Genomic DNA, 27,975 nt, shown 5'->3' with positions numbered 1-27,975 from the left:
ATTTTTTTCCAATAGCAAATAGTGCTATTGTCCAAAGTGAATTTCAAGTGTGCTTGTGAACTGCTCTGGGTTAATTTACTCAGTATTAACTGTGGACAGTGGTGATTAGTTATTAACTGTGGACAGTGGTGATTAGTTATTAACTGTGGACAGTGGTGATTAGTGGTTAGTATGCTACAAGACAGGGGTGCCTTTCAGATAGACCTCAGTAAGTTAGAGGAACAGGCCAAGATGGACCTCATGAAGCTCAAGGATGAATGTGAACTCCTGCATCTGGAACAGAATAACTCCATGCAATAACTCCGGCTGGGAGCCGACTAAGGAGAAAGTGCCTTTCAGAAAAGGACCTGAATGGCAGGCAGTAAGTTGAGTATGAACTGTTGAAGCTTGAGTGTGACCTGAAACCACAAAAATATGTCCAGGTAAGTATCTAACTCCTCTTAAGAATCATATCCATACATCTCAAGCCAAAGGGAAAATGTATCAATGTCAACACTAACTGTACTATGGCACTGAGATACCACAGACCAAGAAATGTGACAACCATCAGACTGCTGTTACGAGCCAGCTCTGTACTATGATAAATGCTTATAGAAATGACAGTAGGAGACTGAATTGCTTCTCTTATTCATCGTTCTCTTCCCATGATGGAAGCAGACCTTCCAATGTTGTTGCTGGCATCAGGTTCTGCTGGTTCTCTAGTTTTCCCTGTAGTACTGCTGCCATCCTTTCTGCCAGGACACATATGTGACATGTTCAACCTCGTTGACTCAAGGGTAGTCAGAGCTTGGAATTCCTCAGTTTCCTACCAAGCAATACTACTTCCTGGTATAAAGAAAACTTTCTTGGGCACGTTAACTGTAAGAATTTGGCCACAAGATCTGATGGAGAGATGAGTGTTTAAATCTTACCATGCTACTACCCTCTGTTCATTTGTATTACGTGTAAGATGAGGTGTCTTAATCAGTCAGTAAAGGAGTGGAGGTCCTTACATACTTCACATGCCTCTGCTAGATGAGTCAAAATAGAGTACAGTGACATCAAAGTCAGGTGAAACCTGACATATACCATTCACTAGCAAGGATGGCTTATCTTTTCTTAATCTCCCCTTCTTCAGACACACAGGCAAGTGGTCTTTCACTGAAATGATTTTATATTAAAAGGTATAGATTCCATAAGAAAGAGGCATTTCAGGGTGTCGTGTCAAACTCCTTGAAGCTTTAGTAATTCATAGACCAGATGATTAAATTAAGGTAAAACTAGTTGAAATTTCTCTAACAAAATAATAGAACTATTTTGGCTGAAAAGAACCTCCTGAGGTCTCTAGTCCAACCCTCCACTCAAAGCAGAAATAAGTTCAAAGCTAAAGATTCTCATTGCTGAATTATGGGGCTTCTTCCAGACCCATCTCACCTTCTTGTGAGTCTGAGAGATGTAAAACTCACAGAAGAATTAACATCCACCTGGCATATCACTTAGAGCAGTCAAGCAGCATGGGTGTGCCTGCACTGTGCAAGGCAGATGACAACCCAAACTGTAAACATCACACAGTGCAACACAGCCCTCTGTGGAGGTAGTACCTCAGGTCCACAAACGTTTCCACCCAATGACTGTGGCTGAGCGCCAGAGATAAGGCTCTTACCAGGTCCCAAAAGCTAGAATGTCTGTCTCTGCACATTAGTAATTACAAAAGTCTAGATGGGTTTTTCAATATTAAGGGTACAAGGGTTTTCCCCACTAAAATATTGTCAGTGTATAACAGTGCAAATGGGAGCTGCACAGTAAGAAATTCAGTAGTCGACCGAAAGAGGTGAAGGGTTTCCTTTGATTGTAAAAGGCATTGTACTGAAGATTTTTCAAGCTTCCTTTATTTAGGAGCATACTGAAGTATTTGTATTGAAAGTTTCTAAATTTAGAGAAATCTATTCTTTCCAAAACTTCCTTCTTTTTCATCAATGTAATTCCTCTAAATTTTACTAGAAAAAAAGGAAAACATTTATTATAGTGAAACATGGAAAAGACTGACAGATTCCAGTCTGAGCAGTTTGTAATTGCAAAGACCTAGAAAGAAAGTAAGAGAGAAAATTTAGAAGGTGTGAATTTCCTAAGCTGTTCCTCTTTCTTTGACTGGGAGGAGTTTAGTACTTTCAGAAGAGACTGAAAATGAAAACATAAGTTAATCAAGAGCTATATTAACAGGGCAATCTAAATTATTTGGGAAAAAAAAAAAGAAAATCCCAAACCAGTACATCTTTAATATAAGTTCTAAAATAAAAATTTGGAACTGAGATTCAGAATTCCCAATCCATTACTTCTGAACAGATCATTTGAAACAGCCTTTCAGGCAGTCTCTTGGAGCTTACAGCTACAGAATGCTTTAGTGTACACTCTATATTATCAGCACCACCTAGAGTGCATCACCAGAAACAACTCCAACCACAAAACTAATACTCTTTACGAAGCATGATTTCAAAGGAGTATTTTCCAGACTTATTATCAAAGAATTCCATATCAAATAAATGTGGTTGATACGATAGAAAAGAAGGCAGGAGAGACCATGATTTTATTATTGCACCCAGAGGAGGCAGAGAAAAGATATCACTAAACATTTTAGAATCAACCCTGTAAGAGGTCTATTACTTCTGGCTTAATCATCAGCAAAAATTTTCTAAACCAAAACATAGTTAGTGATGATGAGGAGGAGGAGGAGGAAAAGGAGGAGGATGTCCAACTCAAAAGGGAATCCTGTTTACTCTTCGGAGAACAGATTGCTGTGGATTTTTTTCAGCAACCTATAAAGAGTCTGAAGAGAGAACTGACAAAATCAAATGAATAAAATGTTTTAGATGCTGCATATTTGTGAAATACTTAGCTTTGTCTTTATTTATACGCATTGTCTTTATAGCCTGCTTGATTCAGAGATCTAATTATTTAAAGCCAGTTCCTGTATGTAGTCATAATAACGACAGAGAATTTTAGGAAACCTATATTATGGGACACAAAATAATTTTCCACTGCTTTCCTTCTAGGAAAAATGATGTAAATGATGATTTATTTACACCCATTTTCTATCCATAGAACTGAATAATTTACCATGACTCTGTTCCAGTTCGATACTGTAAAAATTAAATATACAATGAACAGTTATTCTAGTAAATGCCTGGAACATTTCAGTAGTGATTTGGGCCTTTAATCTGGAGATGATGTTCATCTCCATGATTTGTGACTATAACAGTTAATTTTTAATTTTGTAAGTTTTCAGAAATGCTCAAACAGGCTTACTTTCTACCCCTCCTGAAATCCATAGGAACATTGTACTTGCTACAGTTCTGATAAACAAACACCTGACACTGATATCATACTTCCAAAGCTGCTTATTTTCATTTTTTAAACAAATTAGTTGTTACTATGGCTGATATGATGGTTTATTTTAAAGAATAAACAAAGTAGAAATATAAGCTTAACAAAACAGAGAATTTTCTTGCATTGTAAATGTATGCAAAAATTCAGCTGTTAACAAGTGACGATTGTTCATTTCTGGCAAATCAGTGCAAGGAGACTTAAAAAACCTTCTAACATAACTGAAAATTACCTTCATGCTTATTTTGCCCTTTAACATAATTTTCATGCTGAACCTCATATGCTTACATACTGTAAAGTCAGTGTGTTATTGATTAGTACTAGTGAATAATTGCAGAAGTGTAATATAATTTCATGTTTCTATTTTTGTACAACCTGAAATGCTTTGTAAAGTGAATAAGTGTGATACTAGAAATAATTATATTCTTGCACCTTGCTGTATTATTGTATTTTGTATCTTTTAGTCCTAACAGTAATTCTATTTTTTCCACTGCCACACTATTACAGTAGATATATTTTCTCAATATACTGCTAACATCACGTCAAGTAATATTTCCATCATATTTTATAAAATGCTTCTATAGTACTGTTGCATTATGAAGAAATTAAGATGAAATTATCATGCCAGAGGGGAGAATCTGACCTATGTCCTCTCTTATATAAGAAGAGGTGTGGTGCTTTCAGCCAAAACTGATAACTGCTAATAAAATAATTAAGAAAAATAGAAAACATATGACATTAATTTTGGAATGGCTGCACAAAAATACTCAAAAGATGTTACAAATTAAAGTGTCCTTTACCATTACATAGTATGAAAATGCATCAAATATTCTGCATGCTAGTCAATAGATCAAAATAAAAATATCTTGACCACGTAAATTCAAATTCTGTCATTTGTAAATAAAGAATACATATATTTAGAGCTATGACTACTGAGAAAGATGAAAAAAAATATGTAAATGCTTCAAAGATATCTAAAGGGTTTGGTTTTTGTTTGTTTTTTTTTTTTTGCTTCAGGGCATACACACTGATTCAGGAGCTGAAAATTTTACCATGATCATAGTCATTCCCAATTTTATTGTTTCAAGACATCCTGCACATTTCCTTGAAACCTGTGAAACTGGAGCCTCTGTGAACAAAAAGAGACCATGGTTTGATCTTGAATGGATAACTTTAATTCTATGACATCATTACACCACATTTTTGTGTCCCTATGTAAATCCTTGACTGTGGCATCTCCAAGTCATGTGACAGGTGAAAAAGGACCATTTGATTTGAAGGCTGACCACAGAGGTTGAATGGGATTTTTAAATTGTCTTTAAGCTCAGGCTGTTGTCCTTCTGCATTAAAGCAACCTCTCTGATAAGAATTATATCAGCTGGACAAACAGGATTTTTAACCCCTCAAGATGGGCAGCGGATCCAGTTCGGAGAGCAAGGAGTCAGCTAGGAGATCCAGAGAACTGGAAAAGAAACTCCAAGCCGATGCAGAGAGGGAAGCCAGGACAGTCAAACTGCTACTGTTGGGTAAATAGAATAAATGATTCTTTTCCATTGAGGGGTTGTTTAGCTCTGGAATTATATTTCAGTACAGTGAATTTCCCACCCCTCACTATTTTAATTGAAGAAGACAATTCTATAACATGTGTATGAAATGTTTTCTGGTTGTGGCCACTCATGAAGTCACAAGGAATAGGCTGGAAATGGCCATGCCACTGTATGTATTCAATTTTAAATGTTTGACTTTGAAAATTTTTAAGTGAAAACCTACTGTTAGAGTAAATGTTATGATTCTTGCTTACAAAACATAGCACAGATTTTTTTTTTTTCCCATGGATCCATACGCATTCATTTGCAGGAGGATTAAGTAAGATAACTGGTTACAATCCATAAGTGTCACAAGGTTGATATTGTTTATTTTCCAAAGTGTTTCACTTCATTTTTTGCAGAAGCAGAAAGTGATTTAGAATGGCTTTTTTGATGTATAAAAATGATATTGTAAGGAGTGGAATGAAAAGTATTGAGATTAATACAGATGAATATTCTCATAAGCTACTACTTCTAATTCACACTATGATCAATTTATTAGCAGCCAGAGGCTCTAATGGCAAAAGAAAAAAATATTTTTCTTTATACATCTTTATTCTTGTATCTTCTCTACCTTAGTACTATGCATGAATATCCAAGAGCATGATAACACTTCCACTGTCTTAATATTTTTCTTCTAACAGTATGATACCTATTATAAGAGTTTACATTGGTTTCTCCCAATGAATAGAAAAACAGCCTTTGATCATTGAACTGTTTCTCATTTTTCCTTCATTGTAACCTCAGTGCTTACAAATGCTTTTAAACTGACATTTATTCAGACGTAACTAGATCCCTTAGATACAGTAAATCAACTTAACTCTGTTGTTTTGTATCTTATACAAAAAGTCTATTTATACTTGTCAAGAATCTATTATTATTCAAAAACAAATAAGAGAAAATCGTGCAGATTTTTCAAATAATAATATTAAAGTAGCAATTTGAGACACTTTATGTACCATCAGGATTCAGATTGCAACTTACAAAGCTTTTCAGTCCAGCAGAGAATGCAAAGATTTTCTGTGCCACATTTACACAAAATATTGTCCCTACTGAGGCAAGCTTAAGTTGGTTAAAAAAAGCCCCAGAACAATATTTTCATTTAAATTTTCATAAAGTCTAAATAATTTTTATGTATTGTTAGAAAAGGAATTGGGACATCAAGTTAGAACCAGGGTCCATCTACTTCAACATCCTGTCTCTGACCTTATCCAACCTTATCTATGAGGAAGATGTAAGAAATCCTTTAAGAGGAATGTATAGCATAAAGAGGAATTTTCCAGATAAAGAGGAATTTATAAGTTAAGCAGTTTGATCTTCAAGCTTTTATGCCTTCACTGTATTAGTGAAGGCTGTTTTACACCAGGCCACAAACTAAATTACCGACCCCCCCTGCCCCTGCTGAACTTACGTATGTATTTAGTATTAAGGACTGTAGATTTAAATGTTTCCTAATATATATAGTCAGTCTTTTTCTGACACTATTAATATCAATCTCGAGATAGCTTTAGTAAAATACTTTGAGATTCATTGCAAGCTATGTGAAAAAGACTTCTATTTAATTCATTTCAAATCTGAACATATTTCAGTTTCCTTAACTACACAAGCACTCTTTTCATAAGACAAGATGATGATTTGAATCTGAAATATTTTCTTCATAGATTTCTACAATATCTTCCTTTGCTTGTGTCATACATGATAGAAATTCAAATTTGTCAGTGGGTAACATTTTGTAAGGCTTTTTCCTCCTCTTACAACAGATCATAAGGTCTTGGTAAAAAACATGTTGAAGAGAGAAAAAAAATATTATGGGCTTAACAGATTAAATTTTCTTGTTCTTAAAAAAGCAAGAGGGGAATTAACTGTGAGTCTGTTTGGAGCCTATTGCACTGCCAGAGTGAAAGTGTCTCTTGAACACCTGAGACCACAGATGCTGAAACAGTATAAGGGGCACCATGTATCCCCTTCCAGAGGGACGGTGTGAAATGGCCAGATAGGAGAGGACTAAATCTACTGTGTTCGGATTTGTACCTGTTATCTTTCCATACCTCTGAGGTGATCTCAGAAATGATACAAATTTTGGACTTCATAAATCAAGGGCAGGTCTATTCAAGCCGACCTAGTCCTACCCTAATCCTAGGTTTCTGTTCAGTCAGACCTTATGTTGCCTCTGTACTACAGAGCAGCTGTCACCATTGTTTCTTTTTGCAATAGGCAGACTGGTAGAAAACACTCAGAAAAAAGTTGATATGTATATCATAAGTTTTTCAGTGTGACCATTTTGTGCTTACATATAAAATGTAAAAGAACCCAACGTGTACTGACCAATTCCTGAGATGATTATTAACATCTAGTGTGGTGCCTCTGTGTCCTCCAATGGGTCCCTTAGTAAAAAAGAAATTATATTCAGAAAACAAAAACACCACATTTGTTTATGTTAAGTTCTTTGACCTGGGCAAACACATTATCTGGCTGAGGTGATCTGTAGTTTATATAACATGCCCAAATAAACTGGGGGAGGAGGAGAATTATGTCAATTCTGACATTCCTCACAGGTTGCCTGGGAGCCAAGACCTTTATGGTCTTGGTTAAGACCTTTATGTGAAGTGTTCCCATGCTGTCAAAGCTGTCCCATCCCCCAAAAAATCTGGTCTCTATATCTATACTTCCAAAAAATAAGATTGTTTTATGAGTCTGGAACAAATTCCAAGGTGAAACTTTTATTTCTTTTGTATCAGGGCCCTATCTGGCCTGCCCCATCACATGCAGTTTATATGCTTTGCAGGATGCTAGTTTGCAATTTATTGGTGTGCAAAGTACAGTGTACATTTCAAATATGGCCAAAATAGCTGATGCTCACAGTGATGTTTCACAGGAATAAGAACTTGAATTCAGTTTAAATAATCATTAAAACTTTCAAGTTATTTATCTTCTAAGCATTACTCCATGTCCTCATTATCTACAGTTTTCAATGTCAGGACAAAACTCACCCTAAATAGACCTGGTCATCCTCAGCTCACTTTACTCTCTTTAGGACTAACCTCATACAATTTAGTTTAAACAGTTGCTTCAGGGGAACAAAAATTGAAGCTGTTTGTTTTAGTAGCAAATATTTTTCTCCACTGACTATAAAAGGTCTCTAGTAAGTAGTAGTGTAGAGATTTATAGTTTAGGTATTCAAAACCAGTTAAATGGATCAGTTAGTGTGGTACTGAAGCTTAAGTTCCTGTTATTAACACCTGAACTGGAAACAGCACAAAGACAGTACAATAATCCTATTGATGGGAATGCACTGATTTTCTTATTTAGGGGGTGGATCAGCGTTTAAGGACTTCATTCTCTCAAGACGGTTAGGGCCTAGATTTTTCCTCTGGTTTCTTTCTCTTGTGGAGTAAGTTTGTTGAGTCTGGTAAGAGGACCAGGAAGATAGGATTTCCAGTCTGGTTCACAGTGTCCAGAGCTCTGAATGGCACAGACAAGGCTCAGGCAGATGTGTGAAACATTTTCTGATTTTAATTTGAATATTTTCTTTTCCTGCTTTTTTCTAGTTTATGTCATTGTCAATGTTTTTTCTGACAGGTTTCAAACAGAGAATTCAATAAGGTTTTTTTTTATTTCCTTACCTTTAAATATGGAAACATTCCTAAACTAAACCTTTCCTTCCAGATAGTTAATACTTATAAAGAGATAATAGCTCTTGATCAGAGACACAAAAGCACCTTAATATATGCAAAGAACTTTTTTCAATGTCTCAGCAGATGCCAGTCCAGAAAGGAGCTTCTACTCTCCACAGCCATTCTAACAAATTCTGCTTAGAAAAACAGTAATGTCAAGTTACAGCTGAGGGCCTGGGTTCTGTTCTGTTTTGAATTTGAGAGATTCTCACTCATTTTTAAGGCACTTCCAGTTTTTTCTCTATTTCTGCTCTGGCTTAATGCCTTGGTGACCTGCAGAGAAGAGGTTGAGCAATGCCAGAGCAGCAGGGAAATTTGTGTCAAGCTGCTGGGGGACAGCTTCTTTGCAGCCATGCTACATGGCACTTCTTCTTGAGTCTCCCGTTCAGCCCCAAGGTGCCCAGAACCGTAATGGACTTGAGACTTGGTGGGATGCAGCTCTGCAATACCCAAAGCAAGAAGAGATGCAGGTTAAAGCCAGCCAAAGTTCTGCGTGTACAGCACCTCACTGAAGGTGGATATGGCATTGCCTGTGACACAGTGAACGAGATCTCTGGGAAGAAGGGTCAACCTTGCTGGCAGTGGGGACACATTTCAGCTCCCAGGAACAGCCTCAGAGTTTCAGGCATTGACTGAGACTTTTGTGCCTGTATTTTCTGGGCATTGATCCATGTCAAGGAAATAGTGACAGAAATGAGAGGGAAATTTGAAAAAGCTAGAGTTTAAATATGTGAAATGTAAAATATGGGCTATGACATTTAAACTTTCTGAGCTCCAGGACAAGACTAGGTTTGGCCTGAGTTCTCATCTTTTATTTAGAAAATCTGGGCTTAAAGAAGATGCCTTCAGTTCCCTGCATAGTCACATAAAGTATTCTGTTATGCACTATTGTCATTGTTTCTGCAAGAAAAGGCTACTACAGTGCGTTGAAATGCAGGTCTGTCCCTGCTCTCCCGCTCTGGGGACTGGCCAGAGGAAGAGGCTGCCTGGGAAGGGGAAGGAATAAAGGAAGCAGGTGCAAAGTAACTTGTTCCTGACCCAACTCCTGTTGGACCCAATGCTGCTACAGCTAAAATGACACTCCAGAGCGAAGCCAAAGTCTGAAAGTCATCTGTTGTTTAGATAAAGGCATTATTGGATCATAAAATAAAGACGAGCAGAGACAGAAAAATGCATCCAAAATATATAAATTACACCTCCCACTCTATTTTAATTTTTCTTTCAGATCTGGAAGACAGGTTCATTTCTATGTTATGATTCCTGGCATCTTTCCGTGAGGTGAATGTATGAATTCTCAGCACAGCCTCCTCTCTTCCCTACAAAAAGTGTAGCAAATACCACCTTGCTGACAGGGCTTTACCTAGTTCTTCAGAACTTTCCGTTCTTCAGAAGAGCACGGAAAGAATAATAAATGATCTACAGTGAATTTGCATTTTTTCCAAACTGTGGCAGATGGCAGCATCAGCCCGTTTTGCATGGGTTTGTTTTTCTCCTGCATTTCTACCCTTCCCACCATGGGTTTCAGAAAATGCTTTGCATGTGGTTTGCTATCTGTTGTGATTCATTTGAGTAAATTAATCCTTGCCATTTGAATGTTATTAGCTTTACAAAATGGGTTTGGAAAGTCCGTAATTGGTTTGTTCTGTTCACTGAGAAGCCCTTGGTTAAAAAACCTATGCCCCAGATTTTCTCTTTTGTCAGAAGTATTTGACACCATCCTGTGAGGCAAGTAATAATCTACAAAGAGAAAAGCAGTGATGAATCCTGTCCCATGGATTCACATTCAAAGCTGAATCCTCTCTTTAGGTGCTTTCAAAATCCATCTTTTGTTGGGCAGCTCTTGCCAACCCTCATCACTGTCATTGACCAAAGCTGATAGTCACTCATGTTGATTTCCAATGGAGACAGTTTACATTGTGCTTACTCACTTGCCATGAGATAAGAAGGCAAATTAATTGTACATAATCTGGTCAAACCTATGCCCTAGTTCTGCAACTGGCTGTGCAAGCAGATGCCTGTACCTCCCTGACAGCTGTGGAGTTTTCCTGCAGAATCATTCCCAAGCTGGAACTGTTGTGCTGCTCTGCAGGTTTCCCACTCCCAGCCACACTACTTCATGGCAGAACACCACGGGGCAGAGGAACTGACAGGACACCAGGGTCAAGTCTTGTGCTCATATGCTGCCTTTGCATCATGAGCTTGACCACATGCAAGTCTCCACATTCTGCTTTTCCAGTTTCTCCGAGAGGCTGGCTAAAGGGCATGGGGCTTGCTGGTTTGGCTTATAAAAGGTCATAATGCACATTAAATCAGCAGCTACAAATCATGCAATGAATAGGGCACTATCAGAAGCTGTAGCTTGTTCATGTCTTCCTGCCCATCAACCAGAGATGAAATCAAAATATGAGCCATATTTCACTTCCTATATTTTTCTCTAACTGACTGAACTTTCTTTTGTTTTTAAGTGTCCCTTTCCTTTCCACAATTAATATTTGTACCAAGATTTTGTTGTTTTTAAATCCAGTTGGACACTAGAGAGGGTTAATAGTTAGTACAATGGGAATCTAAAACATCTGTACATTTCTTCATAGATAGAAAATTCTGTGTTCCAGAAAGTTATTTTTAGTACTTGCTTCTTATTCATCTATCAATCACATCTTCTCAACGTTCCCCTTCTGCAGGTGCTGGAGAGTCAGGGAAGAGCACTATTGTAAAGCAAATGAAGTAAGTATCTAAATATGCATATAAGTTGCTGAATTTGGTATTTGTAAAATAAGCTATCTAGGTAATAACTTATTACAATGTTTATGCTTATATGAATAAAATGCAAAGAAACATAATTCAAATCAAGTTATTGTTCAATTGCACAATAAATAAAAAGTCACTTTGTAAGCACCAATCTCTTCCTGTGTAAAAATCAAGGCAACTGTTTTACAAAAGCAGTAATACTAGCCTGAATTTAAGTTCCCCTACCTATTTAATATCTTCACCAATGCATTTTAAAGAGTTAAATAAAAAATATTTTGTCATAAGAACAATTTTCTATTATTCAAGTAGCTCATTTTGTAATAAGACAGGTTCAGAACCATCCATCAAATACTTTGCTAATCCTTTTTCTCCAGTTAAATGGTGGATAAACTTATTTCTGGTTTGAGTTCCATTCAGGAGACCCTCCCTATTCAGCAAACCATTGAAGTGTATTGTGCTCAAAGCTTCCCCAAATAGGAGCAGATTAAACATTCCTCTGAACTGAGCAAAGGCTGATAAGCCTTAACAGCATGGAGGAGGGGGCAGAACAGTGCAAAGATGAAAGTTATATTTAAAGCCCCGTGCTGTCAACTTGATCACAAATATGAATTATTTTACAGGAAAACTGTTCAAAAAATTATCATTTTTCATCTAAAATGTCATCTTTCTGTCACAACCAATGACTTCTTTTTAAGGAATTTTTTTCAGTTAAAAAACCCCCCAATTTCAGTTTTGGTGTGGTTTTTTTTCAGTGAAGCCTAATATTTTCCAAAGAAGGCTGATACAAAAAAAAAAAAATTTGCTGAAAATAAAATTTTCACCAAAATCATGGAAATTTTACTCCTATTAATATAATATTCTCATTAATAAACCTCATTTTTTTCAGTCTGAAGATTTCAATCGAAGTTATATCCGTCCACTGGGCTTTGCACAATATCTACTGATGCTCAAAATATAGATATACTCAAGGCCCTAAAAAGATGGGGATGGTTATGAGAGATAATTTTGCTTGATGCACAAGGTGAAAAAACAGAACCTGTTCAGTTAGATTGGGTTCACAGATTTAACCTCACATAGATGGAGAAATTGCTGTTTCCCTCTTCTAGCAGAATAGGTAGATCAACCATTGATAAATGTTTTTCCAAGGACCAAATGGATTAAGTTCTTTTTTCTGCTGACCACAAAAGCATCTGATCTGATTTTTTATTCCTTTCTTTTTTTCTTTTGAATGCATCCCGTAAAGCTTTTTTTTTTGCTTTTTTTTTTTACACCAGGATCATCCATAAAGATGGTTTCACCTTCGAGGAACGCATGGAGTTCAGACGTATTGTTTACAGTAACACCGTGCAGTCTATCCTGTCTATTGTGAAAGCAATGACTAAGTTAGGAATCAGTTATGAAAACCCTGATAGAACTGTGAGTATGATAATATTTATATTGAAATAGACATTGAAACACCTTTTTTTCATAGTATAATAGTAGAGACTAGTAGAACAAAGCGGGTCCAGTATTTTCTTTATGGCAGTGGAAACCAAGTACTGCTTGAGTTACATGTGACAAGATGTATTTTTGTTTTCTCAAGACCGATGCCCAAAGGTCTAACCTTTGCCTAAATTGCCATTTTGATTGTTACAAAAGAAATTATCAACTTGCAAAGACACAATTAAAAAAAAAAACAAAAAAACCAACACAAAACCTAACAGAACCTTTTCTTAGCTGCTTAGTCATTTATTGCTATTGGGAAACGTAAAAAAAATATTTCCCTTTTATGAACAAACTTTGGGGTTCAGCCATGTAAGGAAGGGTCATGTAGACTTGTTGGGAGCCTTTCAGTTTGGCATTGCTTCTGGAGCAGAGACCTCCCTGTTTTATGGATGCAGTACTCCCTGCTGGCACCATGGGGAGGTGGAGCCTGACTTTCCTGGCACAGTTGTCAATCCTCTCTGCACAGGGACATAGAGGCAAAGCCACAACAAGGATAGACACCTGCTATCTCTTGTAAATCACATTGAATTTTCAGGGACAGAAATGAAGGAAAAACTTTTCTTCTCTGTGCAATGATTTAGTCTATTGCCTGTAATTCAGATCTTGCTGAGAGTTTCTCAAAGGCCTGTCAGAATAGCAGTTGATTCCAGTTTTGGCAAATTCTGCCTAATCCCTAGAGGTTTATCTTGGAGGGAATAACATCTGCTTATCTGAAAGAGCTTTTCTTGTTCCAAAATCTACATTTCATTATAGTGACATGTGGTACTTTGACCTAAAAAATGATAAACAAAAGCTTGAGAGGTTACTAAAGCTCACACAGGCATTTGACAAAAATAGAAATTAAATGTTTTCCATGAATGCAAGTCATTCAAACAAGCATAACAAAGCCCAAAAGCAGCACACAGAAAATAGGACAATGTTAACGTGCTGTACTGCATAAGGACTTGTCAACCAAACTACATGGCCTAAGACAGCTAGACCTTGCAGCATCTAGCCACAGGTCTTGGCTTAGCCCATGATATCTTAGCCCATGATATCTTAGCTCTTTACCACCTGTAATTAAAATATATTCTTCCTGTGTCCTAGTTTCAGTCTCTTTTCTCAGCCCTGCCAAATTTTCTGAGATATTTATACATGCTCACTCTATGCCAGTTTCATAGACATTCTTTTCAAGGGATTTCACAGCCTGGAGAACTGGGAATTGAAAATTTTTGTTAAATAGCCCAGTTCATTTCTTAGCATTATATATAATCAAATGCAGAAAACACAGCTTTTGTAAATTTATCATTTACAGCACAGTCAGCGCACTCTTATTGTCATTGCAGAATAGGCCTCCAGGAACATGGTTGAATACAACTGTATAAAATATTTGCAGTGCCTGTCTTCTTTCCCCCCCAAAATATGTAAGAACAATCTGGATGTGAGTTTTAAAGAAAATAGAAATTTTAGTCACATTTATTTGAATTGCCACTAAACCTTGCCCTTTCTTCCAAGAACCCCAAAAAAATTAGCTTCCCTTTCACATAAAATCATAAGCCATTGGTAAGCTTCAGTTGTTTTGAGATAAGCTTTGATTTCAGTTGTACTTTGCTTTTTTCCTGTCCTGGACCATATTTAACTGCCTAAAGTTGTCTAGTCCAAGGACTGGGATTATCTTGGTCTTGAAAGCAATGAGTTTACCCATGTTCCAGGTCTGCCTGCAAATATCTCTTACTGGTCCTTAAAGGGCCTCAGAACTTAATTTAGAGAACATCTGTTCTGGGAAGGGAGGTAATTTTTTCTTTCTAAAGGCTCATTCCAATCTATTTTTAATATGAAAATCATCTGAAGTCTGTGCAAATGACAGTGAGAAACAAACCATTGTATAAATCAGGTTTATGATAAGCTCAATCTGCTGCTTTATCTTCCTTCATTATGTAAGCACCAAAATCCACATTTGCCACCTTTTGCATAATAATCAATGAACATTTACCCTGCACCCGGAGGCTCTGAGCTCAAGGCTTCTTGATGGAGGCCATTCAATCAACAAATCCAACCTAGTAGGTGGATAACCGTAATCATTACATGATATGTCATGAAGGAGAGAACATTCAAACTCATATCTTGAAGCTGAACCCTGGAGACAAATGCAGGGCACACAAGAGAAAGCGTGACCCAGTTCTGCTGATCCCAGCACTGCACGAGAGGATGAGGGTGGAAAAAGAGATGATGGGGTTTAATGTAGAAGAGCAGTTATAGAACTGCCCACCTTCCTTTTTCCAATAAGGGCAATTTTCTAGTGTAATTTCCCCTTTCTTTTTTTCCCCATGGTAACTCAATTTCTCCAAAATTTCAGAAAACGTGCAATGTTTCATATTTGTTTCTGACTTATATGAAGTTTCCATAAACTTCACTTTCTATTGAGAGAGATAAAGATATAGCACATTCCTAAAATAAATTATTGTGAAGATATTTTCTATTTTTGAATAAAACATACTCCCTGCCAAAACAGTGTCTATCAGAATCCATTTATACTGTTGCAACTATTGACTGAGAGTCACTTCAGTTGTCTACTTATACAACTAGGAAGGAATTATATTTTATAATTATCCCCTGCTGTGGCAGTGTATCAAATGACTCTATTTTAATCATGCTCTTTATTCACAGTGCATCCCTAAGCTGTTAACTACTGAAAAGAAATATTTTTAATGTAATAGACTACTGGAAGTATTTTTGATTTGACTACAAAAGAAAGAAAATATAGAATAACATATCTAAAATATTTGGGATTTTGTTCTGGTGCAGGTTTCTTCTTCCCCACATAAAAGAACATATAGGAAATCCATTCACTAGTTATACTCATTTTGCCACATTTCTCACTGTGGCCTAAAGCTAGAAATCTTTTCTTTCAAAAACATTCAAAAATACATTTATCTATAGATTTCTGCTTAGATATAGTTATCTTTAAATATCCTTTCTAATTTAATTTTTGATACCCTAGTACTCTCTCTTACAATAAAAGCCTTACTTCCAAATTGGACTTTTTGTGAACTTGTGCAAAGATGAAACAGAGACCTTGTATGAACAAAACAAAACAGAAAAAAAGATGGAAACTCTGTGTATCATGATTTAAGTCTAACCTTGGCACTAGCTAAAGGGAAGTGAGCTTGTAAAAGGATGTTTACACACACACAGGCGAGAACAGCTACCTGGAAAAAAAAGTGAAAATGAGAAATTTTTCCCCTGCAACTCATTATAAACCAAGCACGTCTTCAGGGAGGTGGAGGGGCACAGCGCGCTTGCACAATATTTACTGAAATTTCTCTTTAGGAAGATGAAAGGAAGCTGTGTGCCATGGCAACAACTCTGGAGGATGGCAACATGTCTTCTGAATTGGTTGAGCTCATCAAACAGCTGTGGTGTGACGGCGGGACCCAGGCCTGCTTCGCCAGGGCAGCAGAGTACCAGCTCAGTGACTCGGCAGCCTAGTAGGTGACAGCAGCTGCTGAGCAGCTGGCTACTGCTGTGTGGACAGCTAGGAAGGCTTGAGACAAGAACTACCCCTCATGTGCAGCAAATGGAAATTATTGTTCATTAACCAGAAAAAGAATGAGGGTGTTTTGCTAATGTTCATGACATATTAGAAATGTTTAACTGAAGGAAACAAGTGAAATTAAGGAACAACTTGTTTCTGTGTTTGTTTAAACCATAAAAAAGAAAAAAAAGGGTCTGTTCTCTCTCTGGCTAATTCTAAGATTGACAAAATGGGGGAAAGGGTGAATTGAAATGCTTATGTTCTACCTAGAGTTGTACTTTGTACACATTTCAAGCTGCTAAATGTAAGCCTGGAGAAAACTGTAAAAACTTTCCTCTAAACTAATCCAGCTGCATGGATAGGTGTTCCCTGGGCCGTTACAATGTCAGCATCCAGCTGAGTCAGTGGTGCTGCAGCCACTCTCTAACCTGACTGCTTCAGCTTCCTTTCTGTCCTGGGAGGTGGCAGACAGATAAGCAGGGGACTAAGGATGCTCAGCCCTGACCCCATGAAGGGTCACTGTTGAGCTGGGGCACATCTCTTACCTCAGCTGGACTCAGTGGGTTTAGACTTTTCATGACTCCCTGGCTTGGCTGCTTCTATAGCTGTTCTTTCAGGCTACAGTCCTGCTCTGCTGTCTTCTTGCTCAGCTCATACAAGACCATGAAGGGAGGTGTCACCTGGGTCAGAGTTTTCCCAAGGTGTGCAAGTCTGACTCTGGACCTGGGGCAGAAGGTTGTTCCAGCTGAGGTCCATCTTCCATCTGCATTTGGAGGCTTCCCTGCTCCTGCAGCTCCTCCTGCAGGCTGAGGGCACCCGCAGAGTGAAGCCTTCCAAGGTGTTGGGTGTCCCTTCTATTTAGCAGGGAAAGGCATGGCTGGAGGCTGGGCTGGGAGCCAGGCAACCTGAGGGCAGTCACAGCTCAGTACCTGTAGATAGTACAGGGGATATACCATGAAAATATTAAAAATTCTTTATCTGTTTATATCTTCCAAACAAGAATGAAGAATGCAAGATTCCTAGACAAAGAAAATACTGCCTGTATTTATTTATGCTTTATTTGACAGTATTTTATGGCAGCCTTGTATTCCTATAGCAATAGGGCAAACTTTTTTTCTTAACATACCCTTTCTGACAGGCCCCACTGCAGTTCTCAGCACTAAAACCCTATAACAAACCATCAAAATTAAAAGGAAAAACACCACTTTACATTAAAAAAAAAATCACTTGTTTACCAGCTAACACTATGCCTGGAAGATTAGGTTTTGTTTTCTGAAAAGAAGACAGGAGAGTCTAAACTAATTCCCTCTCAGTGTTATGTTCTCTGTCATTTTTTAACTTGCAATAAGTTTCAGTATTTAAGTAAGTTAATATAGACTGTGTCTGTAATCATTATTTATTGCTAGAGTTACATTAAAAGCCACTACAGTAATATGTTTTTCATCTGCTTGAACACTTCTGAAAATCCTGCTAATCCTCTGTCTTCATCTTATGGCACCTGATGCTTCTAAATTCTAGCCTTTGGCTCTGAACCTTTAAAATCAACTTAATATTTGCCCTTGCTGCTGTGCTTCTAATGATCAGTTCAAAGCCAGCTACGGTCAATTAACCATCTAATGCTGCAGTTCAATTTCTTTTAAAACCAAAACCCTGTTCCTCAGCTCCCATGAATCAGCTCCTACAAAGAATATTGATTTATATTGTGCAAACTCTGACTTTCTGAGGTTATCTTCTCTAAGACTTTTCATTATTAATTCATGCTAATGAAGTTTGATCACTGCCTTTCCTCTGTGTGTTTTAATTGGGGAAAAAAATGAGATCTGAATAATAGAAAAACTCCCTCTATACTAAATTTGTCTGGAATTTCTTCCTTAGACTCACCTGGAATTAATTCTGTTTTAATATGGAGTGATGAGTAAGGAAAGGGCAAAAGAAAGATTATATATTGTGACCTTAAATGTCATTGTATAGCTACCAGTAGTACATGGTGCATCTTGCTTACTCAGTCCTTTGCCTCTCAGGGTAGGACTCATGTCTCCTAATTCAAGCCAAGGAAAGATCAGCATTTGGATTGACCTAATAATTTCCATTCCTTCCTTTGCCAGTGAAGAGCTGGTCTGCAGAGTCTCCCCTTGAGGCTGCCTACAGCTTTAGGGGGAGTCTGAAGTTCCCTCTCTTGCTCCATTAGCTAGATAATTAACTTGGTCTAATTTTGTATGCAATTACAATTGTCTGTCTTGAATTGAATTTAGGCATTTGTGAACTAAGAACTATCAGAACTTTATAAGCAATTTTATGTAAAAGTGTTTGGTTTAGTGCTTACATGCTTTGTAAATAGCAAAATGCCTTTTGTTGCTTCCTTCCACAAGGGTGAGCTGAGATGAGTTTACCTCAGGCCCTACTCAGAGAAACAGAGATATATTGCCTTTTTTAAAAAAAAAAACCCCACCACATTGTTTCCTGGCCTCAAATAATGGACAAACATTGAATTACTCAGATCAGCACTCCTTGCTGAGTGGATACAGTCTATTCAACTTAAAATGAGAAAATCCCATTTGGAAGCATTACTTGGAAACATCCAAATGAAAGATTCTAGCTTTTTAATTTTTTTATTTTATTTAACTTTATTCAATTTTATTCTATTTTTTAATTATTATTATTTTACAGATTTGTTAAATATTGCAGACAAGGATGAGGAGCTGTGAGGTTTGTTTTGGAAGCTTCTGGTTAAACTGAACAGCAGAACTTGATGCTGGGCAGACACCGTAGAGAGGGAAAAAAGGTGGCCTGAATCCTAATAAACTTTAGAGAGACTGTTTATTTTGTCAGAGACACGAGGCTGCAAATGGAATGGTGCCAACTGGGACACCAAAAAGCTTGAAAATGTTTCAACTGCTATATGTGGTTTCTTGCTTTTGGCTTTGTTTTTTCCTTGAATATTAGCAGTTAAAAGGTAGGAAGTTACCCAGTCATCACCTCTTCTTTTTCTTTTGGCAATTCATAACCTCTCCAGAGATTCCTAGACCAGCCAGTAGAATTCACAGGCCCTGTCCAGCCATTTATAGAAAGCTTTGTGCTCCTAGAAGACACAGGAGAAGCGTTGGTGGTAGGACAAGAGCAGGCTTGAAGATCTGGTTTGGATTCTCATTTTGAGCAGATTTTATCTCTGTATGCCAGAAATAAAGGCAAGTAATCCATACCTTTCCAGGGGGTTTATCAGAATACTAACGCAGGGGATCCTCAGCTACATTGAAGCTTTTGGTTTTGATTACAAAATTTATTTTTTTTTTAAATAACCGTGTACCTTCCACTTGTAAACTGAGAGGTCTACAGGGAAAATAGCCCCTAAAAGTTAATTCTTCCAAAATATTATGCTCTCTCTTTCATTTAGGAAGGAAGATACTGTTGCCAGCAATCTGAGATGCTGTGGTGACTCTTAATGCATCTGCTTCTGAAAGATGCTTGTGGTTCTTCCCCTGTGGTGGAAATCCCCACTTGCTGAGACAAAATGGCCAAACCCCCTTACCTGACAAGGTGGTTTTTTGGCACCCCTGAGGAAAATAAGGATTGTCCTGAACAGAAATTCTCAGGAAGATATTCATTATGTACAACTAAATTACACTTCTACATGCAAGGAAAAAAAAAGGAAAGCTCTGGACTGTGGAGCTGAGTTGTATAAAACCCAGTAGCATTGTATTTAAACGTGTAATTTACATTAAATATTTAAAAGTGGCTCAATATGAAGTGATTGTGTAATGTACTTTTCACCTTTTGATTTCACCGACCACCATTTCTTTTTCCCTCTCCTTAGTTACCTCAATGATTTGGACAGGTTGGCAATGTCAGACTATGTGCCCAGTGAGCAAGATGTTCTGCACTCCCGAGTGCAGACAACTGGGATCATAGAGACTCAGTTTTCTTTCAAGGATTTGAACTTCAGGTATGAAAGCCATATTCGACAGTTTTCTTGGGTTTTATCTTTCTTAAGCATTTTCTTTCAAAGGTATTGACCTATTATAATGAAGGTAATCCCATTGTGATATCCTTGAATCCAATCTTATTTAACATTTTGACACAGTAAAAAGAGAAGATATTTTACTGTCAGTACTCCAACTTTGAGCATATAATGAACCATTATACAGAGGTCTCAGAATATCAGGTTCTCAGAGGACATTTTTACATATGTAAGTGTCTAAAAAGCATTAGTTGTATCCTCCCATTTGAATAATTGTGACATTTATGAAATTTGCCTGCCTAAATGTCCTTAACCGCATGCAAAAACATTTGATTACTATCAATTTGCATGCACTCTCAACCTTCTACTCTTCTTTTGAGAATGGAAATAACTGCTCTTAGCACTGCAATGCCCTACACTTGGAAAAAAAAATAAATAAATTTCTGTCCCATAGGAAATTTCAGTATTATCATGCATGCCTTCATGCTCATTTAAGATGAAAAGCAAAATGATCAGAAAAAATTTTTGAAAATAATGCCTCTGAGAAATTTGACTGAAATATTTTATACATTTACTCAAAATTTTGTTATGCTTGGTGAACCAGTTAAAAACATCCAATTCCACATGAAAATGGATTTGAATGAATTATGGTAGTTTCAGTGTTCTATAATGATTTTCTCTATGGACTGAAATCCATTTAATTCTTAATTTAAAGGCTGGGGTGCATACTGAGGAATGCAGTCTAGACAAGAAACTGCCTGTAGAGACAGTCAGATTTATAAAGCATGAGCATTATAACTTTTACATTTTTCATTCATCTTCTTTTTTTGCCCTCATGTGCCAATTAAAGATTCCCCAAGCTCTCTATGCTACCACACAGATGCTCTGACACAACAGAGTTTACATATACAAGATGAGATTCTGAAGTAGATGCCCTACAAATAAATTATTATCAGCTATTAATACTCTGGTCACTTGTGAAAATTCAGCACTTACCCACGAATTCTGTAGTACAATCTCATAGATATCATATTCTTTTTCTCTGGTTAACATATTTCCAGACAGCTTTGTATTCTGGAAATTTGAGTGCCTTCAGTAACGATCATAGTTTATGTAAGAAAGAAATTCAGGGTGGAGAAAGAAATCACCAGAATGCAAACACTCTTTGACATGGATGTTATCAGTCCTGATATTAGAATACCAGCATTAGTGTCTAGGTCTAACTGAAATGCAGCACAACTGAGAATTTATTACCCAAGTGTCTGTAAACAGACACGGCATGTTCCTAATGCCACCACAGACACAAAACCAGCATTTTTACCCTTTCTGCTATGCATTATAGTAGTGTTATGTGAGTAAATTCATTTCTAGTTGCAGACAGTTGAATAATAGGAGGTAAAATCACCACAAAATAGTTTGAGGGATTTGAGCTGCTGTAGGGATGCAGAGCAGTTATAAATCCATTTTAACCAGCCAGTTACTGCTACTTTGTATTATCAGAGCAGTGCAAAACAGCTGGAGGATCCTGATGACTCTGCACTAAGTTTGATAAGTACCATAGAAGCATCTATAAAGAGAGGAACACTTCCACATTCAGAGTGAGTTTAGGCTGATGTACTGATTGGGCTTTGGGTCACAAGCCACACATGCATAAAAAAATCCCTATGAACAGATGACTCATTCACCAGACACTTGTCCCTCTTCTGAACTGAGTGAGGCAGAAAACATTTTGTATCTGCAAATATAAGTGGGAATTTTGAAAGCTAGGGCTAAGCAGAACAGTGGTAGCTTTGATGACAGCTCCATCCTAGTTTGGGCCTAACTAGATCCCATCTAGGTGTGCTCAATTGGCTTTGGATCCCTTATAAAGTTCATATGACTACCTAAAAGTACTACTTCCTGGCAAAGTCTGAAGGAAATTAATGCAAACAAGGGCACCCCTACAGTTCCCTCTCTACAAAAGAAGGGATTCCTACTCCGCAGGAATTGCTGCTTAAAGAACAACTAATGAGGTTGATAGGGCAGAGACCTCCCACAGAGGTGTGCTGTAGGTTGTATAGCAGCAAGCTCAGTGATCTCACGCCAGAGCAGTGAGCAGACAGCGAAATCTAGTTACACATAACCGGTGGGTCAACCCATGACTCCCTTGCAGTCATAAGCCTTATTGACCAATGTGTCAGTTCACTGCAAGCAAAACCATGAAGTAGCAAATGATACCAAATTTGAGGGTCTTCTACCGATGTTTCAGAACTCTCTCCTGAATAAATCCTTGTCTGCAAGTCTTAGTACTGCACTGAGCCCTTATACAGAGATGCAGAGCCCCACCTGAAAGTACTGAATGTTTTTCTTACATGCAGGTTTTTAAGCCTTTACATTTTGTTTTATGCCCACTACAAAGCCATGAATAACACATAGGACTCCTTGACCTGTTGGGATAGAAACAGATCGATATTTGGAAAAGCTGAATATTTGTCCTTCATCTCCAGTTGACTCTGTGTGTTACAGCATGACTACATCCTTACTAGTTAGTGCTTTACATTGTACATATGTTATTTTTTCTCCAAAGGATGTTTGATGTGGGTGGACAGCGATCAGAGAGAAAAAAGTGGATTCACTGCTTTGAGGGAGTTACTTGCATCATATTCTGTGCTGCACTCAGTGCCTATGACATGGTTCTGGTGGAAGATAAAGAAGTGGTGAGTCAGAAGAGACAAACAACACTTTTTGCTTCTAAGTTTTAATGTACTTTCTGATGGCATATCAGAACTATTCCTGTTCCCTGATAACCATTTAAAGGCTATTACACTGTATCGGTTCTTTCCAGTAAAGAACATTACAGTAAAAATGACATACGGAGATGAGATTTGTCAGTCTCTCATATTTACCTTTTGCATCTCAACAGAATAGAATGCACGAAAGCCTTCATTTGTTCGACAGCATCTGCAACCACAAGTGCTTTGAAGCCACTTCAATTGTGCTGTTTCTAAACAAAAAAGACCTCTTTCAAGAGAAAATAACAAAAGTTCACCTGAATATCTGCTTCCCCGAGTATGATGGTAAGTTTGGAGTGTTCAGAAGAAAATACATTCAGATGATTAGCGCAGGCCATGCATTAAAGATGGAGACTTTGACTCAGGTCACCTATATATAACCCTTTAAATATTCAGCATCTTATCTAAGCATCTAGCCTTTCTCACAAAAGAATGGTGTGAGACAGACATTGCCAGAATTCAACTCATCTCACCTACTCCTTACCCTTGGGTGGGTTCGTCTTTCTCTCTGGAGATGCTTATTTCTCTCCATTGGTGGTAGAGGAAGCTGAATAACCCAGAAGTTTCAGAAGTGTGGTGTGATGAACCCAGCCAGTATTTCAGTGCAGTAACTTACCACTCACACACACACCATAACTGAATCCAAGTTTTTGTCCTTGTTTTGAGAACTTGTTCTATTAAAGAAGTCTGCCTCTTTTTGTATGTCACAGTAGTGTCTACTGGAAATAAGAATAACACCAGATGTTCCCAGCTGATGCAAGAGAATATATAAGGCTATGTCAGGAAGTGCCAGAGAAAAACCAAAATCTGTTCATATTTTAATATTAACCTAATGTATTTATGATAGGGAGTGTCCAGAATGAAGCATATTATTAGAAGATGGGTTCTGCGTACTACCTGAAAAACAGCTCCATCACTCCATTTCTCGGGAAATAAACACAGCAACCCAAAATTGCTCAGTGGGATAATCAGACATGATGTACTAGACTCAGTGGAGCTACACCACTTCACCCTTGCCCGAGGCTCAGAGAGGATGGGAGCCAGCAAAGGCTCTCAGCAGCCGCTCTCTGCTCCAGACTTACAGCGAGGCCGTGGCACCAGTGTCCACACCTGCTGTTCCTCTAAAGGAGTGCTACCAAAAGGCAGAAAAGCTGCATGAAGAAATTAAGACTGAATATAAAAGTACCTGATTTTTTTCCCTTTTTCCTTCTTCAATTCTTTAATCTCTTAATTGTTATATTTCCCACCAAATTTGTCTCTTATCTGTCTGAATCCCTTTGAATTTATGTGCCTTCAGTTTTCCTTCTGTTTCTCTCACTTTCTTCTCTCTCTTGAAGGTCCTTCACTGTTTCACACTGGCTTACTCAGGAGCATTTCACTTCAGAAATGAGGACTTCTGGTTAGGCATTGGAATTTAGATTTAGGGGAGCAGTTTAGATACAACATTTTTGCACCTAATGAAGTTAATTCCAGTAGAAAATAAAAAAAAAAAGGCAGAAAAAAAAAGTTCTTGTCTCTTTGCAGTTCTTAGGAAGTACCAGTTGAAATTGTGTCTTCTCTTGTTTTTGCTGGTTTTTCCACTAGGACAAAACACATTTGAAGATGCTGCAAACTACATCAAGAAACAATTCCTAGACTTGAACATAAGGAAACAAGATAAAGAGATATATTGTCACTTGACTTGTGCCACGGACACCCAGAATGTCAAATTTGTTTTTGATGCAGTCACAGATATAATAATCAAAGAAAATCTGAAAGACTGTGGGCTTTTCTAGCTGTTCATGCTCAGAGCCTCAGTCCATTTTCCTCTCTTCGTCTGATGTGCCGACTGAAATAGAAAAACCCCTCTAGGTAAGAAACAGTATCAATAAGACACCCGTTAGCAGTCAGTTGAAACCTTGGGTACAGTCTGATCATTTCAGACCAACACTGAGTTTCCATATCATAGGAAGATTGAAAAAAATTACTCCTGTTCCACAGAGGTGCTGGCTGCTGATAAATCCTACTGGAATAAAAGCCACGTTCCTGTTTAAACCGATATCATAGAATGATTGGATGGTTTGGTTTGCAAGGGACCTTAAAAATCATCTAGTTCCAACACCCTAGCCATGGGCAGTGATATTGTCCACCAGACCAGGCAATCAGCACTTCTCAGGAAACTGAGGACACCTCAGTATTCTGTGTTTTCTAGTGATGAGAGAAAAAAGATAATGTATAACATATAGAATATAAAATTGACTTTTATTTATAATTGAAGCCTTAAGAAAACTATAGCATTAAACATTATCAATACATAATTTACAGTCCATTTTGTTTTCATGTTGCATATACAACTAAAAATGACATACCATTAATTTAACAAACTCCTAGACTTAAATGGTATATGACAAAGAGCAGTGCCAATCTGAAAATTTAATTATACTGTTTTGTTAGAAGAGCTGAGAGAAATATACATAAAAAATGCACATAAAATTGGCAAATGCTGTTATCCAGTTTGAAAAAAAGAAAACACAATAAGATGAAGGTTAAGGAGAAAAAAAATATTATAAGAGCTCCGTTCCTGGCCATAAATTCAAATTGAAACTTTTTTTTCACAATTAAAGGTGAGAATTTTTTTAAATATAGTTAATAATCGTGCCTCTCAATAACCTCTTTGTAGAGCTGCTCCTCCTTTACTCCTCTTGATTTATTGTGACTAATTACAGAAAATATTTTAGTATGTTTAATGGACTTTGTCCTGGTTTCAGCTGGGATAGACTTAATTTTCTTCTTATTAGCTGTCACAGTGCTGGGTCTTGCATTTACTATAAAGTTTTCCTTACTGGTACTATTGTCACTATTATTGTTGTTATTATTATATTGTACTTTCTTTCAATTATTAAATTTTTCTAATATAAAACCACAGACTTTACCTTTTCCTGATTCTCTTCCCCATCCCACTGCAGGGGTGGGGGTGTGTGTGTGAGTGGCTGCATGGCACTTAGCTGACAGCTCAGGTTAAAACATGACAGAGTTCTAAATATATTCAACTGAATTTTGAAATTCAGTCTTGAAATAACTCTCACTTTTGGAATAGAATCAGTGATGGTTTCCTTTTGGTTTTGTCTTTTTTTTTTTTTTAATACATTTCAAACTAAGTTTCACCATAAGGTCACTGTTATGTTTAACCTAATTAAAATAGGCAACTTGGCCACTGAACAACAGCATCCTGCAGGTTGTGCACGTGAAGAGGGTCGTCAGAGTGTGGAGATCTCCCAGCAGAAGTGGGGAGTGGAGACCTAAAATACATTTTGCACGGTCTTGATTTCTGTTGCTGCCTGATCTGTAGTGCTTCACTTGATTAATACCTTATTTGTATTGGAATTAATGGATTTCCAGTGGTAAGGTTTCTGGACTCATTTCCAGCAATAAATCTAATTCAAAATTCATAATTTGAAGTATGGTGACATCAACATTAATTTCTGATGCCTTGATAACATAATGAAAAACAAGGTCTTTAAGAAACAAATCCATGACAAACACGTTTCAAACATATTCTTCAAGCAAGTGCCTGAGAAATCAGACAGGCTTTACACCTCAGCCTTAAAGCTACTACAGGTAAGACCACTTAGGTCGTGTTTCCTGCTCATGAGGGAAGAAGTTTGGCTGGCCTGAGTGCGCCAAGTGACAGGAGTGAGCTCTCGGCTTTGTGACCCTCCAAGGGAAGGGGCTGCAGGTGATGTCCCCAGGCATCTCAGGGGGCTGAAGGGACAAACCCAGGGGACAGTACAGGTCAGGGTGTGCAGGACCTCCCACAGCCCAGCCAGCAGCTCCGTGTCTCAGTGACACTGCAGGGAGCACAGGCAGTCTGGGTGTCTGTACACAGTGCTGCGTGCAGGGGTGCTGTGGGAATCAAAACCAGAGCCTAGATCCCAAATAATCCCATTCCTGAGGGTACTGCTGCTTGTGGGTCCAGGTCAGGTGGGCACAGCAGGCCAAGTTGTGCCCAGGAGTGTGTCCTCATGATCGCTCTTATTTCTTCCTTCAGACACACAGAGGGGGGCAGGGAAAGGGTCCAAGTGTGACAGCTCTTACTGCATGGGGTGTAACCAACATCACCTACATCCTGCTTGGGCTGGGTTACCCCAGACAGTAAGCTGGATCACTCTCTTCTCAAGCCTGGCTAATACTTTAAGGTCATAAAGCATTTCTGAATCTACCTCGTGGGGTCACTGAGCTTCTGCATTCAGGTATCAACCCATGGTTGCCAGACCTGCACTGACACCCAGGACTGAAGGCCGACCCTTCTATAGCTCTGCAGCAACCTAGACTCCACCTGAATTCTCCAGAAGGGCCAAAAAGTGAGGGGTGAGAAGAACTACAGTGAACTGGCTGTACTGAAGGGCAGGAGGAAGAGTGAAGACTCTGATATCTCCCATGTGGTTTTTGTACATGGTACTTTTATCCTTTTATTTCAATGTACACACAGAAAAACTATCTTCCCATTTTTGTTGAAAACAGGGATTTTTCACAAGGAAGGGAAATCTCTGAGGTCAGATGGAAACATGAAACATGACTTCCAGAGAAAAGATAACCAGAGGTTTCTGAAAATCTTCCCAGGACCGTGCCTACACTTAAAATAGAAAAGGCACTAAATAATAGAAAACATCCCAATTCCTAACCTTAACTGCAATTTTTGCCTTAGCTAGAAAGTTTGATCCCATGAGCCATGAATGATGAAGAAAAAGTGTCTCTAATAGTTTGAAATCTACTCTATGCACACAGGAACCTCCGAGTTGCATCAGGAACCTGGGCTCATGAGCCTGCTTTCCAAATCCCTTGTTGTAACCCTGATCTTGGTCCTGCTTAATTTCAGAATGCAAAAGTAAGCATGAGGCAGGAG

General features: G+C 37.9%; 1 protein-coding gene across 1 annotated transcript; it reads left to right on the top strand.

The window, feature by feature from the left end:
• Window positions 1-4,595: 4,595 nt before the first annotated feature.
• On the top strand, window positions 4,596-24,868 carry GNAT3 (G protein subunit alpha transducin 3). Its single transcript, XM_064656929.1, has 8 exons — window positions 4,596-4,886; window positions 11,302-11,344; window positions 12,643-12,784; window positions 16,163-16,320; window positions 20,179-20,307; window positions 22,889-23,018; window positions 23,225-23,378; window positions 24,678-24,868. Exons 1-8 carry the CDS (start codon window positions 4,769-4,771, stop codon window positions 24,866-24,868), a joined length of 1,065 nt encoding a protein of 354 aa, XP_064512999.1. The 5' UTR covers window positions 4,596-4,768.
• Window positions 24,869-27,975: the final 3,107 nt, after the last annotated feature.

Source organism: Pseudopipra pipra, chromosome 5 (genome assembly GCF_036250125.1).
Source record: "Pseudopipra pipra isolate bDixPip1 chromosome 5, bDixPip1.hap1, whole genome shotgun sequence".
Lineage (NCBI taxonomy): Eukaryota > Metazoa > Chordata > Aves > Passeriformes > Pipridae > Pseudopipra > Pseudopipra pipra.
The sequence above is the reverse complement of the archived record's forward strand: the minus strand, read 5'-3'. Positions and strand labels throughout refer to the sequence as shown.